The sequence below is a fragment of the Rhipicephalus microplus genome, chromosome 2, assembly GCF_043290135.1.
Source record: "Rhipicephalus microplus isolate Deutch F79 chromosome 2, USDA_Rmic, whole genome shotgun sequence".
In the NCBI taxonomy this organism is placed as follows: Eukaryota; Metazoa; Arthropoda; class Arachnida; order Ixodida; family Ixodidae; genus Rhipicephalus; species Rhipicephalus microplus.
The window spans coordinates 280346200-280364253 of record NC_134701.1 but is presented as its reverse complement, the minus strand read 5'-3'; the positions used below and the strand labels follow the sequence as shown (position 1 = coordinate 280364253).

Below are 18054 nucleotides of genomic sequence, written 5' to 3'. Positions count from 1 at the left end.
AGTTTGTTTTTCATTGTTTTTGTTTGCCCTACTAGTTGTATCAAACATTTGTGTACCATCCTGCGAAAATCTCTTAATGAGGTTGCACTGTTTGTAAATGAATAAATACATAAAAATAAGATCACGTGCTCAAGGTTGATGGCCAAAGCCTCTTGTAACCATTATTGCGTTTCTTAACGTTACTTGAAAAAAATATTGAATAATTGTTGAGTTTCTCGAATGCCACCACCTAGCTTTTCGATGGTGTGGCATTAAAATAAAACTAAAGGGTAAACTGATTTAGGGCGCTATATTTGCCCACTATTCTGCGTAATTTAACTCTCACAAGAGGCTTGCCAAGACAGAGAAGACGTAAGAACGTTGCATTGAATCTAATGTCAAAGCTAACAAAAAAATATCGTAATCTCTGTAAACAATAAAACAATTTATTCAGACTTTTTTAACTTTCTGAAAACACTCATTAAAGTCTTACTAGCTCACATTGTGCATCATACCACCACTGCAGAAGGTGTCATGTTTCTTCTCTTAGTCGTTTAAGTATTGTGTGTTATTCAGTGTCACCAGTCAGGCTTCACCTCTTTGGTAATTTATTAACGTACTCATTAAACTTTCCGAACTGTGTAACCTACATGCCTATGAATGAAATATGCAGAGTTAGGTCAAAATAAATGAACCGGACACTATTTGTGGTTTTTTAACTGTATTGCAAAGATCTCACTCGAAAAAAGAGAAATAAATGTAGACGAGAAATCACACTTCCTCTTGGTGGGGTCCGAACCCACAACCTTTGAATTGCGCAGCACTCGAGGATACAGTAATGTACTAAACGCTTTATAATAAATTTATTGTATTGTATTAAGAACACTTTCGTATTTGTTTGCCATATAAGCCCTCCCACCCTTATTTCATACTACCCTGAGGGTCTTTGAGACAATAAATTGACCTCACCTGACCTGACAATGAGGGCTGCTCTCTCGTCCACATTTCTGTCAGGTATTAACGGGTGCGTAAACCTAGGAGTGTTAGCCAGCCCCATTTAAAACCCTGGCGTCGAGTGTGCATACTATGATTTGCCAGTGGGTGCCGCGGAGCACGTGATATTTGCACGAGGCGGCGGCTGACACATGAACCCTTTCATGCTACCTATAAAGTCTGCCGGAACGAAGCCCACGCTATTAAAGTACGCAAGTATGAAAATCATCTGAGGGGCTCGTTTTACTACACTGTACCCTCTTGATGAAATTACAAAACAAACAAAACACTATTTCTGGCTCCTTAGCTTTACCAGCCCTGCTGATTTGCCACTCTTCATAACATATTAATCCCCCGCCGCGGTGGTCTAGTGGCTAAGGTACTCGGCTGCTGATCCACAGGTCGCGGGATCGAATCCCGGCTGCGGCGGCTGCATTTTCGATGGAGGCGGAAATGTTGTAGGTCCGTGTGCTCACATTTGGGTGCACGTTAAATAAAGAACCCCAGGTGGTCGAAATTTCCAGAGCCCTCTACTACGGCGTCTCTCGTAATCATATGGTGGTTTTGGGACGTTAAACTCCACATATCAATCATAACTGATTGATCGGCTTGCACGCATGTGCACGCACACACTCGCACTAACAGTCAATATCAGATCTCCTATATGATAATCACCTATTTTCGAAGAGATCGGTCACATGGTACCCGCACGGGTGTGTAAGTCCGAACGTTCTCAGCTGCGAGACGTGCTTTCGGGTGTTGCCCATGTCGTTCCTGTTGAAGAAGACCAATGCGTACGAGTAGGCAGTGCCCACTACAGGTGTCACCGGACGGACCCAAGTCTCCACTTTCTTGATCTATTGCACAAATAAAAGGAATAATAATAATAATAATAATAATAATAATAATAATAATAATAATAATAATAATAATAATAATAATAATATGATAATAATAATAATAATAATAATAATAATTATTATTATTATTATTATTATTATTATTATTATTATTATTATTATTATTATTATTATTATTATTATTATTATTATTATTATTATTATTATTATTATTATTATTATAATTGGCAGATCCCACGTACAGTGTGAATCAATGATGTGCGAAGCACGAAAGAACAAGGATGATATGCCACTTTCAAATCAGTACAACGTTACGCGGTGGAGGTAAATGATGCCGTACACGACTTCAGTGTAATTATTATCATGTTTGGATGTGTCGTTTACCTTCGTCATATATTCACGTGACGTGATGCCAAATTTAGTATATGTGCAGCTAGCGAAACGGCCGTGAGCGCATCATGAGCGTAACATGTAGTCATGTTGTTACAAGACACGCATCTAATGTTTATCATGTTTGCACCAGGATCATACCTTCGTCATCCATTCACGTACCGTAATACCAAAATTCGTTTAAGTGAAGCTAGCGAAACGGCCGCCAGCGCATTATGAGCGTGGCATGTAGTCATGTTGTTACATGACACACACCTCATGTTTATCATGTTTGCACCAGTCTCATACCTTCGTCATCCATTCACATACCGTAATACCGAATTTGGTATACGTGACGCCAGCGAAATGGTCGGGAGCACATCATGAGCGTGGCATGTATACATGTTATTACATGACACGCATGTCATGATTTTTATGTTAGGGTCTGTCGCTTGTGTTCACCATGTAATCATGTCATACCATACCAATTTTGCAACATGTCATGTGAACGAAACCGCCGCAAGAGCAGCAACACCATGAAATGTAAATCATGACATTCATGTCATACATGTCATGGTTTTCATGTTATGAATAGTCAAATATGCTCGTCATATAGTCATGTTATGCCATACCAAATTTGGTATACCATTATCCAAACGGCCAGGAGAGCTTAATATAGTAGGCGGCTAGATAGATAGATAGATAGATAGATAGATAGATAGATAGATAGATAGATAGATAGATAGATAGATAGATACGCTTAAAGTCGCCGAAGTTCGCTAAGAAATGCTTCGCATTTATAATAATAATAATAATAATAATAATAATAATAATAATAATAATAATAATAATAATAATAATAATAATAATAATAATAATGACGACGACTAGGATGATGATAAACTAAAGCGTTGAAATAAAAATAAACACGGCATTCTACCGATAGTAGGTCTGATGTACCGACGGGTCAACTGTTAAAGGGAACACCAGCGTGAGCAGCATGTTTAGATTTCGCTATCTCACGGAATTATAGCGGCTTAGATATGCATAAGGCTACTGGTGGTTAAATGTTTCGACTCCTTTTGAGAGACTATTGGCTTGCATGAAGATTGTTTCTTAATCCACTTGCTCTTAGAGGTCCAGGAATATTGATGGTGTGCATTCGAGTGTTCCCTTTTAAGAGTGGACCACACTGTACAATGCAGAAGACTGCGATAAATGCATTGTGGTTACAGACGTACTGATGGCATATCACATGCGTTCGCTGTTGGCGTTTCTCGCTGAACTTTTTGCGTGATCACACTTGTTGGTCGTACGTGCCTAGTTGTCACCTGCACGATCATTTCTCTCGTTTAATCAAATTGAGGCAACTCATCACGCAGCAGTATAGTGCTCCCACTAGGATGCCTAGGCCGAGCATTCCTTGTCATGAGTATGGCGCGTGTTACTTTTTTTTTTTTTGTCCGAATGGAATATAGCTATTTATAGTCTAGTATGTTGAGCAGGTGTCCTTGCTTCAAGATTTGCTACCACGACCCAGTTTTAGGGGCGAAGCTCCCTTGAGGCATGCGCAGTCACAGGCCACCCCTCAGCCCCTTGTCGGACATGTGGGAACCAAGCGCGCTATGACAGCACGGAAGTGATTTCTAAAGAAACAAGGACACAGACGCTCGTGTTATCATAGAAACTACCACCATAAAATGAAAGGCGCAGAATGTACAGCCGTCAGCATCTTTAACACGAACACTTCGATGTGTGGCCAGGGCTAGTTTGATTGATTCCAGCCGCTAAGTGCTGGGAGCTTTTTCCGAGATAATACGACGGTAAGCTTGTATAGTATGTCGGCATGTATGGCTAGCATCTTGGCAACAAAACCCAAATGTACGTGGTGTCAGCATAAATCAAACTGCTACAGGACACGTGGCGGGGCGTTCGTGCTAAAGGTGCTGACGACTGTATCAGCGCCCCATCAGTTGTGCGGTCTAGGAGAGAAAGTGACTACTTTAATGACAAGTGTCCAACTCATTTCAGTCTTTTATTTTTGTTTGGTCTATGCAATCTTTGACCACAGGTTTTTTTTATCTGTAGAATATTATACCTGCATATTCAGTGGAAGGTTTCAATAAACGCCAGTTGTTAGCGTCAGCACTGTCATCGTGTTTCTTTTTTTCGTGCCTATGTTTAAATTTAGCTGCAATCATGAAGATGAAAGCTTGCGATGAAAAAACCCTAAGCGAGGGTTGTGTTGAGCCGACATTTCGAGAAGCGGACAACTGTCTTCCTCAAGGATAGAACAGAACTGATTCCTCCACCACTAGCTTGTCTATTGCAGGCACGCTAGCGCTATAAACTAATCGGTTCTGTTTTAGCCTGGAGGAAAACAGTTGTCCGTTTGTCGAAATTCGGCTTTATACACGACCCCTACTTACAAATTTTGAAACGGGTGATGCGAGATGACGTGTCCGAACGCTTACCTTCTTTATTCTTTTTCCCATTATCCCCAGTGGATCCTGGTTAACGGCAATGATCGCTCTGTTTTGCAGTATCTCCCTGAACTCGTGACGCGTGTGACGCAGGTCGTGGGACATTAGCAGTGGAGCGGCCATGATAGCCCAGAGCGCCATTTGGGCCTTGCTCTGGTCGTAGCTCAAACCGAAGTTGCCGATCACCAACTGCAACATGAAGCGATGATGATGATGGAGTGGGTAGATGACGTTCTTATCTGTATAAGACCGGTGGTTTTTGTGGTTTTTGACTGCTTCCCATCGGCGTACAAATAAACGCAATTTTAAATGTGAGGCAACAAAAAAAGGTCTTTTCCGAAGTTAATGAAAATATATTTCTGACTCTAGACCCGACGCAATGTGCAGTCATCAGCAGGCTTAATATGATCGCTGCGGCACATGTCCTGGAACAGTTCGATTGATGGTAGCGCCCCGTAGCTTTGAATTCTGGGTCCGAGATGTTACGCCTATGCAAGCCGACACACTATCCAAGCATACCGAGGTATTATTTCGGCATTAGTCTCGGCTAGCGTCAGTCAAACTAGTTTAGGACACGTGTCAGAGCGTTCGTGTTAAGCTTGCTGATGACTGTACGTAACGTAATAAGGCTGAATTTTAATATTGTCTTTTATTGTGTACTGTCTGCTGACCACTTATGTAGTCTTACAGCAAAATAGGTCTTCCATTATACAGGAGCGACAAAGAAGAAAACCAGGCAACCAAGCACTTGATGTAACTGTTGTAAGTACACAGGCATGGCAATTAGTGGCGAAGGGAGGTGTTCCCAACCATCCACCCTCAGACGGTTTACTTTTGGTATGCACACATGCACGCATACATATATACGCAACAGAACACTTGTAACGGTTATTTAAAGCATCTTCCCCCTTCCCCTTTTCTTCACCAAAATAAAATATTTGCTACGCCCCAGTGTAATGAATAAATAGCACACGCAAGACAGTATACTTAGCAGTCGCAAAAGAAACACTTAAATCTCTCACATTCCTGAAAAAGATTGGGGCAGGATGTTCATTAAATAAAATACAATATCAGAAGAGGAACCGCCTAATCGAATCTCTTCTGGTGAAGTGGCACCAGGGATTTATTGTGGTTAGAATATCTCGCGAGTTAGCAAGATAGAATATGTAATGCAAAGTTTTTTTTTTTTAGGGTCTCTGAGAATTCACATATGTCTGCCTCACCTACTTATAGATAATTACCAATGAGACAGTTACGAAAAAGCAGTGACGAGCTTTCTTCCTTCCACGCAAATAATTACTAGGCAGCCCATTAGCATGTTTACTTTGTGTACACGTGCGGTAGGGCATACACGCAAAATATTCAGTATAAATATCTGAGACAGACTTAGTTGTCATTAGTAGCGTGCTCACAGTGCTTCCAGTATAATACATAACAGAAGAACTTAATTGCGTTTTAAGAAAAGGATATAAACTTCTGATTGTTGGCTTGGCTTCATAGCAGGACACAACGCAGACACAATCGACAAGAAATGCTGACGTAACTTGGCGCTGAGTCGTGTTAGTCTTTCTGTCCCGTGTATCTGCGCTGTTCCGTTCTATGAATCAAACGTATATATGGGTCCATGTGTTTCTGCCTTTTTCTACCTCTGCTTAGCGAAATTACCGCTGTAAGGACACAGACCTACTGATGATATATATTTAGCCTGTAAATGAATCGCCACATGTAACTTTACTGTGGTGAGTTTTCCGCATCGTGCATAAATGTGGATCGCCGTATTGAACTGCAGGATACTCAAGGGTTCCATAAACTCCACAGCCCCCTCATGCATCCGCCATATTTCTTCGTATGTTTGCAACCTGGCGGATGTTCTAAGTTCTCTGTCATGTTCAGAGATGGTCTGTATCGGTCACATATGCTGGTGCTCACCATATCCGGGTCGTTCCAGCGTCCCGGCGCGGCTGCAGCCACCAGCGCCTCCTGGTTTTTCGCATAGTAGTCAATGATCTTCTCAACGCTCCGCCATGAGTCCGCGATGTCCACATAATTTCTCCACATATTGCAGTGATGGCCAATCAAAGTGTAGTTTGGCTGGAAAAAACATGAAAGTGTGACATGTGGGCCTACATCATCCACGTGGGCGTCGGTGCGTGCGTGCGTGTGCGTGCGCGTGTGTGTGTGTGCGTGCGTGTGTGTGTGTGCGTGTGTGCGTGTGCGCGTGTGCGTGTATGTGTGTGCGTGCGTGTGTGTGCGTGCGCGTGTGCGTGTGCGTGCGTCTGTGTGTGTGTGTGTGTGCGTGCGTGCGTGTGCGTGCGTGCGTGTGCGTGCGTGCGTGTGCGTACGTGTGTGTGTGTGCGTGTGTGTGCGTGTGTGTGTGCGTGTGTGTGTGTGCGTGTGTGTGCGCGTGTGCGTGTGTGTGCGTGTGTGTGTGTGTGTGTGTGTGCGCGTGTGCGTGTGTTTGTGTGCGTGCGTGTGCGTGTGTTTGTGTGCGTGCGTGCGTGTGCGTGCGTGTGTGCGTGCGTGTGTGTGTGCGTGTGTGTGTGCGTGTGTGTGTGCGTGTGTGTGTGTGCGTGTGTGTGTGTGCGTGTGTGCGTGTGTGTGTGCGTGTGTGCGTGCGTGTGTGCGTGTGTGCGTGCGTGTGTGCGTGTGTGCGTGTGTGCGTGCGTGTGTGCGTGCGTGTGCGTGCGTGTGTGCGTGCGTGTGTGTGCGTGCGTGCGTGTGTGTGTGTGCGTGCGTGCGTGTGTGCGTGTGTGCGTGCGTGTGTGTGTGTGTGTGTTGTAACAAGTACTCTTTTGTAGTGTAATCTTCTGTGTCTGAGCACTATAATAAAATCTAGGCGTGTGCGAAATGAACCGAATAGTACTGTATTAAATTCAGAACTTTTGCCTAATAGTATACATATTCGACGGGAGAACCTCAAAACAACGAAACGTTGTAACAACTGAATGTCATTCTTCTTCTTTGATTCCCAAAAGCGATCTGCAGGCAGCTCAGGCTTTTACGAGACTACTGACACTATATCGACTGCCAAAAGAACGTGTTTCTTGACTCTTTCTTTTTTTTTTACTATGATGCAGTTCTATCGCATTGATCGGTACCTGTTTTCATCTTGTAATAACTGATAGCGAAGACTCCAACTCCTTGCACCTTCACGACTAACGACAAATTGGAGTGTTGCGGTTGCATAAATTTTTCTCGCATACGCAGGTTTAAATACCGATTGTTCCATGCTTTCGGTTTGGCGACCATGTTATGATGACTGGCTGATCTGCTTTATTACATCTTTATACTGCAAAAACGAGGCTGCTTGGGCTGGTTGGTATTGCATTTTTTAAAGAAATATACTTTCTCACTGCGCAGAGAACGTTTCAGAAAGAATGCAGATAGGACTGAGCGTTTCTGAAACGTTCCTTGCACAATAATAAAGTATATTTCCTTCAAAAATTACATATTTAGCTGCGTCCGTGGTGTTTGGTTAGTAATTGTTTAGTTTTTTTTTGTTCCCGTGTGATTTTAATTCAGGCCATGAAGTGTCACATTGACAACGTTAGCGAATTTTTAGAATTAATACTTAGTTATAAAATATTGTGGAGGATCAAGTTTCTGCTGTGTACGAGCTTAGCTTACCTTTCGTAATTGTGGCATATTGAGTCGATTAAAACTAACTGTACTATTTGTTTCGTTTTGTTACAAAATATTGCGGAGGCTTCAGTTTTTTCCGTGTACGAGCTTATCTTAGTTTTTGTAATTGTAGCGTTTTGAGTCGATGAAAACTAACTGTAAAATCTGTTTTGTAATATTTGTTAAGTATGTGAATATTTGTTTTTAATAAAATGTTGTGCTGTTCTAGCACTATTTTGAAAATGGTCTACTTACTATTCGAAAACCATTCAGTTTTAAGATTTTGATTACTAAATTCATTCCATTAGGTGTCATCACTATTCGTTTCGTCTTCTATTCAGTTCCAAAATTTCCAATTTGCCCACCCCTAACGTTTCAATGCCTGAATTATGAAACCACCGAAGAAAAATCTGGTTTCATTGTCCAGTTGTAAATAGCAATTTTTACTAATGCTGCTTTAAATTGTCTAAAATGTAACAATAATACGTATTTTAGGTACGTCGTTCATCCTCGACAAGCCACAGAAGCGAGGATCTTTTAACAACAACAACAAAAAAAAAACACTTCAGAACTGAGTAACAATTTAAGACGTCGCTTGCCACCTGTTGGAAGCGTAAAAACACACACACACACACACAGATATATAAATAAATATATATATATATATATATATATATATATATATATATATATTGCCCATTGCCCAACACTTAGATTTGGGATAGAATAGCTTACACGAGACAGCATTAGATGTTTTATGCTGAACGTTCCCCGTGGGTACTTGACAGCCGGCATTAAAGGTAGCATGCATTTCGTGGCTTTTTGGTATGTCACGAATTTGCGACACTCTGGAGTGAAAGACTAATCAACCACATCTGCACTTAATATAGGATTGGTAAATGAATTATAGTCCCAATACTAATTAACTACGCACATGGTAAAAATGTTTTACTATAACCAGCTGTAAATGATGTTTTCCAGAAAATCTTCAGGAACTTCAAGATTGTTTAATCAGATTGTACCCACTGATCAGACCGGCTCCCAGAAGACACACATGGTAATCGCTTTTATACCTTATAATTACGAAAAATTTGAAGATTTGACACTTTTAACTAGCAAATTATATTGGATCAAAATTGAATATAATGGCGAAAGTCACTCCCCTTGTATTCAAAAGCTTGATTACTCGGGCACGCCTCCTAATCACAAAGCTGGCGCGCGACCACTTGACCTTCAAGCTATTGATGCCTTCAAGTAGCACTGTGAATACTTTATGAAGCCCTTATCAATGAAGGTAAACTTACAGTTACATTAGAAAAGACTTGATAGGCAGGCCAACTGCACGAGTAGACCATCGGCCGCCCAGTCTTGTTGATGGCGTCGCCAAAGTCCGGGTACACTAAGGGAGTGTAGGAAAGGAGCTATTACTATTCAGCCAGCGTAATAAATTACTTCACAAAGGCAGCACATTCACCCAAGACACGGTAGTGTAGCGCACTTGTCTTCACACGTACGATGCGCATCAGTGAAAGCTTAATGGCTTCTTTTGTTTCGATAAGTTTGGTGCTATTACAGCAACGTCCACATCCCTCGACAGCCCATAAGGCGGTGAAAGCCCTGCTGTGTTTTCTGAGAAAGACTGGCTTGGGTGAACGCCTCTGACATGCGGTGGAGTTATACACGCTGTAGTGAAATTACTGTCAGTCTCTCCTTTTCTTTTCCCTCTCTTCTCTTTTTCTCATCTTTCTTGTACCCTTCCCCTATCCCTCAGTGAGGGTATCCAACCGGATGTCTTTCTGTTTAACCTCCCTGCCTTCTCCCTTTTGTTGCTTCCTTCCTTCCTTCCTTCCTTCCATAAGTAAAATAACAAACACCAGAAGAAACCAAACGATCTTGTCAAAATAAGCTTGCAAGAATATGTGAATCACGTTGAAGTGCACTGAAAAATGTAGCTAGTTCTTGGAGATAACTTGCGCGAAGCTTTTGTTTCAATCCATTTTGGGGGCAAAGCTTCTTATGGCGCGGCTTGTGCGTGCCTACTAGTGTTCACTACTTGTGTTCATATGTAGCAGACAGGCATTGAGTCCGTTTGGGTGGAAGTTGTCAATCTCTTCTCTCCATATTTCCTCTTCATATCTGTTTTTAGTGTACATCTAAACCAAACAGTATTAATAATAATAATAATAATAATAATAATAATAATAATAATAATAATAATAATAATAATAATAATAATAATAATAATAATAATAATAATAATAATAATAATAATAATAATATGGCGGTACAAAGGAGGACATTCAAGAAGGAAATATCTGCTTTTGTTTCATTTTTCTTGACTCTTTTTTAACTTGTGTGGATTTGCGCCTGAGCGACAAACCAACCAGCTGTGTTGAATACTGTTCAAGGTAAATTGTGTTTACGTCACCATTGGACGTATCTTTTAAAGTAAGAAGGAATACGTTTACGTTTCCTGTATTCTGTGATATTGGCAAAGCAGCCGTCCATCTTGACCATGTCCACATCCCATTCAGCAAAGGTTTGGGCGTCCAGGAGCAGGTGCTTCTTGCTGCCAGGGTACTCTTCGCACGTCTTTGTTCCAACGTCCCCATAGATCCCTAGTTTCAAGCCACGACTGTGCAACTGAGAATGTGAGACAATAAAAATAAATAAATAAATATGGCACAGTATTAGTGTTAATGTTAAAAATTTTTAACTTATTCAAAGACCACGATAAAATAAATAAAAATGTACATGCAGTCAGTTGTCTGACAAGTTGGAACACACGTCCGCCAAGAGAACAAAATGAGTAGAAAAAAAAAAGCCAAAGTAGCCGTAGCATAAGAACAAGCACATTGTTGTGTTACCGTGAGGTTGTATTAGGAAACTTTGGAAGTGACTGAACGGCTCAATAATATGCCTCGACACAATGATCCAGGCAGATTGTTCCACAATCGCTGCTACATAGACGAATGGAGAAAATAAGGTAAACGACTTTTCGAATGATTGTCCGAAATCCTTCAACTGCAACAACACAATGAAGCACTCTAATATATGTATTATGCAAGGTCACTTTTCCTAAGAGAACATTGTTATTTTTTAAATCCCGCTGAAGCTCTGCTGCCAAATTCACATTGTCTCAACCAAATTTTACTGAAAGTGTTCCATTAGGACGAAAGGACGTGGCACATTTAGAACATAGCTTATACGTACTGTCCATATAATCATTACAGTGAACGTATTATCTAGGCTTCTCTTCAAAAATATATGTGGACTCTTTAGTCTCTGTTACCCTGATCTGTATTTAACAGAAAAATGCAAGGTTTGCGATGAAAGGGCGACACTTTCACATATACTATGGGAATGCTCGAGTTTAGATGAAAGCAACGATGAAAACCACGAAGAGGCAGTTTCGGACCGCAGGACACGCTGGGAGGGGGCTCTGCTCAGCTCCTCATTCGAACAACAACTGTGGGCCGTCCAGCGAGCCGAGGAAGCCGCCCGAGCCCAAGGGCTCGTGGCCGACGCCTAGGCCCGCCCCAAATCAACTTCGCTGGACTTCATAAATAAAGTTATTCTTCTTCTTCTTCTATACTTTTACTAATGCAGTTGCGTTCCTAGTACAGTGTTTGTTTGTGTATGTATGTATGTATGTATGTATGTATGTATGTATGTATGTATGTATGTATGTATGTATGTATGTATGTATGTATGTATGTATGTATGTATGTATGTATGTATGTATGTATGTATGTATGTATGTATGTATGTATGTATGTATGTATGTATGTATGTATTATGTATGTATGTATGTATGTGTGTGTGTATGTGTATGTACGTGTGTGTGTGTGTGTGTGTGTGTTTTTGTGTGTGTGTGTGTGTGTGTGTGTGTGAGGGGGGGGGTGAGGGGGTGTATGCACCGCTGCGTGTCACACCTCCACTTCGGTTAGGCAGAAATTTATTTCTCTATTAAAAAAATATCGGTAGTACTCCATATTTCAACATAGATCATTTAATTGCTGGCATGTATACCAACCAGGACAGTAACAGGGACCTTCTGTGGGGTGTATGGCGAGCTCAGCCACACTGTAAGTATGATTGATGTGTATGGTTGTGTGTGCGTTTGCATGCGTGCGTATATGTATATCTACACGTGTAAAATAGAAAAATTTCGGGGGCAGGTGGTCGGACCCCTCCAACCTTTCCTACTTGCTGGGTGGGACAGGTAAGTGAAATGACGAACACCAGAAGAAACCAAAACCAAGCGATCTTGTCAAGATAAGCTTGCAAGAATATGTCAATCACGTTGAAGTACACTGAAACCCGTGTTGGAGATTGCTTGCGCGTAGCTTTTGTTTCGCTGGTTTTTTTTTTTCTTCTTGTCATCTAAGTAATCATTGCGCTTTTTCAAGGCACTCACAAAGTTTGCTAGGTGCTTGATGCCATTGGGAAACCTGGTTCGATTCGCCTGCAGCCTTCCGGATGCGTCACGCTGGTTCGCCATCCAGCAGTCGTCGATGTTCACGTACTTGTATCCGACTTCACGGTAGCCGTGCATCACGAATGCGTCGCCCATCTCCTTGAAGAGCCGCTCACTGCAATAAAAGTGAAACTTCGGTTATACACGAATCAAACGTATCTTATACATGGTAAAAGCTGCGCAAAAAAAAAAAACGACGACGACGCGAGAAAAATGACACAGGACAGGCGCTGAACTAACAACTGTCGGGCTTTTTACACAGAAAAGAATAAGTGCTAGCATAGTTCAATTGCGTACACCATACTCATGCACATCAGCAGGGCATGTAACAGAAGCACTTGATCCCCCCTCACCTGAGCCACAACGACATAATTTCCATGCCTAGTTTTACATAACGTTATTTCACTTTTTATGCTTTATTGCGTTACTCATTTTTCCCCCCTTGAAATGTCAGTGTACGTCATTGAAAATTTTGAAAACAAGGGGCACGGACTAGATCTGACGTTTAGACAAGCGTATTTTTATTTTTCAAGGCTGCAACTGTCGTATAAAACACTGTTGGTTTACTTATTGCGTTATTTGCATCATTGATGTAGGCATATTGTGCAAATTTACTGTTATTGTAATAAAAGCGATTAACCACTTTTGTAAATTAAACTACTCCCCTATGTAATGTTCATTGACCATGGGGGTAAATCAGTTTCTTCTTCTGCCTTTCCTCTCCCTAGCTTTATTTCTTTTGAGGGGCGAAGCTCCCTATAGGTCGTGGGTCGTTCCCTCCACCATATGTAGTATGTAGCCACCTCTAGTTTATGACTTCCTCATTAGATGGCGTTGTGTGTATATGTCCTTGGGAATAATATAACTATATGGCGTTACTAGTTTTCACAGCATATTCACAGAGTGAATGATGATGAATGGGGCGAACCATCCATTCGTCCATCCATGTGTCCAACCATCCGTCCGTTAGCCCGTCCATGCTTCCGTCCGTGCTTCCGTCAGTCCGTCCATGCGTGCGTGATTCCGTCCATCCATCTGTGCTTCTGTTCGTCCATCTGTCAGTTCGTCCATGCATCTGTACGTGCTTCTGTTGAAGAACGCCTATAATAGCTTCACGTCGGCCATTTATAAGCGTTAAACATTGGACTCATGGCATCGGGCAGCATGGCATAAGGGGGCAGGTGGTTAACATTGCCGATCGACGCCACCAACACTAAATGAGCAGCGCCGGTCGCGGAACGAGCCCGACTACGTTGCCTTTGACGTACTGTACACATCACGAGCTGGCTCGTGTACAAACCTTCCCACAAAAATGGTTTCGCCAGAAACCCCTGGTGCACCTCAAAGTAAGCTCCTCTAACAGCATTCAATTTGTGGATATGGCGGTGATTTTTTTTTGTCCTTCTCTCTATAATTTTGGGCTCCTTTTTCTAAGCCATGCTTACTTCCTTCCTCATTCCTTTTTTTTTTTGTTACTATATTATAGTATGCAGGGCTATGTTATGCTCTGCCTGCGTGTCTGGTTAGACGAGTGCTTACAATGCTCGCCTTTGGTTCGTGGGTAAGTGGGTTTCGCTTCCCGCCTCATAGAGAAACTTTTATCGCAAACATTTTTTTCTCGTTCTTACGTTCTCGTTGTCGTTCTCTTTGTATAGTTATTCTTTCCCCCATAAGAGTTATTGCTCGCCACATCTGGCCAATCAGGGCCCATGTTATGTAAGAAAAGATGAACATTCTGTACAGCCGTCACGGAGCAATGCTCGGCTTCCACAACACGAGATGCGAGAAACGTGTCAGGCTACGTAAAGTGCACATGCGCATGCAAATCCTCTATCCCCAAAGTACAAGGACAGGTCCCCGCTACGAAGTAACAACGCGCAATGATAGTTCGCAGACTGCAAAAGAATACTGTCAAGCAATGTAGATTTGAAAGCATCATTTTTCCCGCGGCCACGCGAAAAGACGGTGAACCGTTGAAGACCAACACTAGGTAACATTCGAAACAACACTAGCTAACACTGTATAAAGGAGCCAAAGAACTAGTACCTTTACTTACGGTTGGCTGTGTTTCTTGCTTGGTTTCATTTTTTTACTCACTAGCCTCTGTAATGCTCTTGTCCTCCAGCGCAGAGTGAAACTAAATGAAACCTACAGCTGATTACCTTCAGAGATAATTCCTGAGATTATCTTTGGTGAACAAATTTCCTGTGTGGGAGCTGTTTGTTTTAAAACGTTTTTACTGTAGTCGGCGTCTCGTACTTTTGTAATCTTTAATACTTCGTCTCCGGAACTAATAACAGAGAAAGAAAACACAATTCTAGGCCTAATAATCTGTAACAACGAAAACGGTGTTTTGCTGTCAAAGCTTAAAACTTGGGCGCGCTTTTTTTTTTCGGCGCCACGATGGCCCCAATGGCGGAGATGAGAGCGATTCTTGATCACCCGTGCAGCCTAGTTTCATGAACGAACGGCAGAGAGACTGCGCGTCAAGCAAACCGTAACGGCTCTTGCTTCTGAACCTGCCCGACGTCTGAGCATGTTTAGGGGTGAAGCTCCTTAAGCCATGGATCCGTACACGCTTGTCTCTCGTGGTTCGTAACCGCCCAGTTTTGTGACTCATTCAGCAGGTGTGGATGGGCGGACGGACAGACAGACAGACAGACAGACAGACAGACAGACAGACAGACAGACAGACAGACAGACAGACAGACAGACAGACAGACAGACAGACAGACAGACAGATAGATAGATAGATAGATAGATAGATAGATAGATAGATAGATAGATAGATAGATAGATAGATAGATAGATAGATAGATAGATAGATAGATAGATAGATAGATAGATAGATAGATAGATAGATAGATAGATAGATAGATAGATAGATAGATAGATAGATAGATAGATAGATAGATAGATAGATAGATAGATAGACAGATAGATAGATAAGTGGGGCGAAGCCCCACTTGTCATCATTCACTTCGTGGATATGCTGAAGTTTTTTTTTATTGTTTCTGCTTCTCTTTTTCCGTTCTCATGCAGTAAGTATGCGCACATTTTCATAAAAGAACAGCCTAAATTACAGTAATTTCAGCACGATTTTTACGGCAAGGGGTATGAATGAAGACAGCGGGATACAGCGTAACCCGCAATCGGGGCTGCGTAAAAAAAAAGAAAAAGAAAAAAAAGCTTTTGCCACTTAAAAAACCTCCACGTGCGTGCGCACTGACCTGACACAGTTTTCAGGATCATCGACGCAGTCGACGTTGCACAAGAAACGCTCCCAGGCCAGCCATCCCATGGGCGGCGTCCTGGCGAGCCCATTCTCCAAGCCCAGGGCAGGCTGCACGCCGAGCAGCAAGAGAAGCGCGAACTGGATACTCGGCCATATCATGGGCTTCGTCGCGCTCGTCGCACCGCTGACACCAGCTGTCGGTCGCATCTGGACGCCGACAGAGAGGTAACAACGACTGCGACTGCGGTTGTCACCGCAACGTATGAGCGCCCACACTGTGTACCTGAGCTGTTCTACAACGGCTGAGCAATCCAACCAATAACAAAGACGCATACCGCTGTGAATGGAAATGTATCTCCTGGACGTAGAGGAGGAGAGTTTAACGAATAAAAGTGAGCGGATATTCGTGCACGCATCCACAAATGTGCCTTGTTGCGAAGAGATTGATGAGCACCTTGGAGTGGGATGCGTGTACTTTTATGCACGTCGATAGAATTGTGGCCTTGGGGAAGGCCGAGTCGCAGGAGAGTAAGTAAGCGAAGATACAAAGACGAAGGGAGCCATTGACACAGGTGGAGGATTGACAGGTGACAGTAACGATATTTGCGTGATCGGCATAATTCGATTCGGCGCTACGAAGAAGAAGACTGTCGCGATAGCTATAGCGGACCACCTATACCACTAGGAGACGTTGGATGTGAGACACGGGATTTGGAAAGACTTGAGCAGCATCGGAAAGATACCAATAGGTACCACATGGCTTTCAGTGCTCTTGCTGAACTCACTGGCTCCAAAGGCCACTAGATAGACTGGGACAGAGCCTGCGTACTTACTGGTGAAAGGAGTCTAAGTCTATGGCTTTATCCCGGGTATTTTCATGTCCAGACAACAACGCACGCATGTTGAATCACGATGGCGGAATTCCTAATTCAATGTACGTCCACGCACTACATCATGTCCTTAACCGCGTATAACGCCATTCTTCTTTCTCCCTCCATTGTGGGAAAGACGAAACGTCATTGGCGTTTCTTCGCCATTGGGGGAGATAAAACGGCAGTTAGCGCATTCTCGTTTTGGTCGGTGTCTGTCAGAGTTTCCACAAATGTGTTTACCAGCTACTCACATTGCTTGATCTTGGATCAGCCCGTTCATTTCGGGGAACCCGCCTTGTCCGATGTTTTCTAGCCTATATTCGTTTACGTATTATGAAGAAGGGAAAGTAGGAATGACCATGAAAGTACAGGAAGCGAGAGAAAGTGCTTATAATAACATTGGCTCGAAGGCGGCAAACAAATGCGACAACTGTCAGAAGCTGAATTTGTGAATTTTTGAAGCCTAGAAGAATAACCACCGAGAAGAGGGAGACAGAGGCGTATAGTAAAGCATTTTTTTTTTCTGAGTAGGAGGGAGGGGGGGTGAAGGGGATACAACCACCCTTCATGTATGTTCTTGCGTGTTTGTATGTATATGTGCGTATATACACATGCAAATTTAAATATTTTGGAATTGGGTAGGGGGAGATGGTCTGGACGCCCCTTACCCTGCAGTCTATGCCGATCGGAGAGATGTAAAACCTGCCTAATTCGTTATTTATATCAATCTATGCATTTAGTTTCCTATTTAAACACTATAGGGAACTCTGGCGCTAGTGTCTATGGGAGCTGCAGTGCATGGCGCTTCAGCGAGCATGGGAATTATACACGGAACTTGGATTTGCCTAATCTTTGTAATTCACGTTTCGTCCGCCTTCGTGTGACTTGAAGGCTGTTTTGTCACGAAACAGCAATCAGCAATAGTTTATCAGTTACGCTTCACCACCTTAATCTTTTAGGCTCACCGATTGAAATCGGGTCAAGATGTTCAAAACAGTTTGTTCTTTTATTCGAAACAAAATCGAAACACTGCAATAAACGAGGCCACAAGTGCGACTCGAGGCCCACAAGTACGAAGACAAGGCAAATCCATGCACTACCCATAATTCCCATGGACTCTGAACGATTGCAGCGCCAGAGTCCCCTCTGGTTAATTCTAGGA

The 18054-nt window shown here is 42.6% G+C and overlaps 1 protein-coding gene across 1 annotated transcript in view; it reads right to left on the bottom strand.

The window, feature by feature from the left end:
* LOC119179705 (alpha-N-acetylgalactosaminidase) overlaps positions 1-16293 on the bottom strand; it is a 17499-nt gene extending 1206 nt beyond the window's left edge. Inside the window, exons 1-7 of the mRNA XM_037430824.2 lie at positions 16016-16293; positions 12726-12900; positions 10774-10948; positions 9610-9704; positions 6614-6775; positions 4676-4873; positions 1648-1829 (exon numbers count right to left, since the gene is read on the bottom strand). Coding sequence (XP_037286721.2) covers positions 1648-1829; positions 4676-4873; positions 6614-6775; positions 9610-9704; positions 10774-10948; positions 12726-12900; positions 16016-16227 — 1199 coding nt within the window. The 5' untranslated portion in view covers positions 16228-16293. The remainder of the gene's footprint in view (positions 1-1647; positions 1830-4675; positions 4874-6613; positions 6776-9609; positions 9705-10773; positions 10949-12725; positions 12901-16015) is intronic.
* Between the last annotated feature and the right edge of the window lie 1761 nt (positions 16294-18054).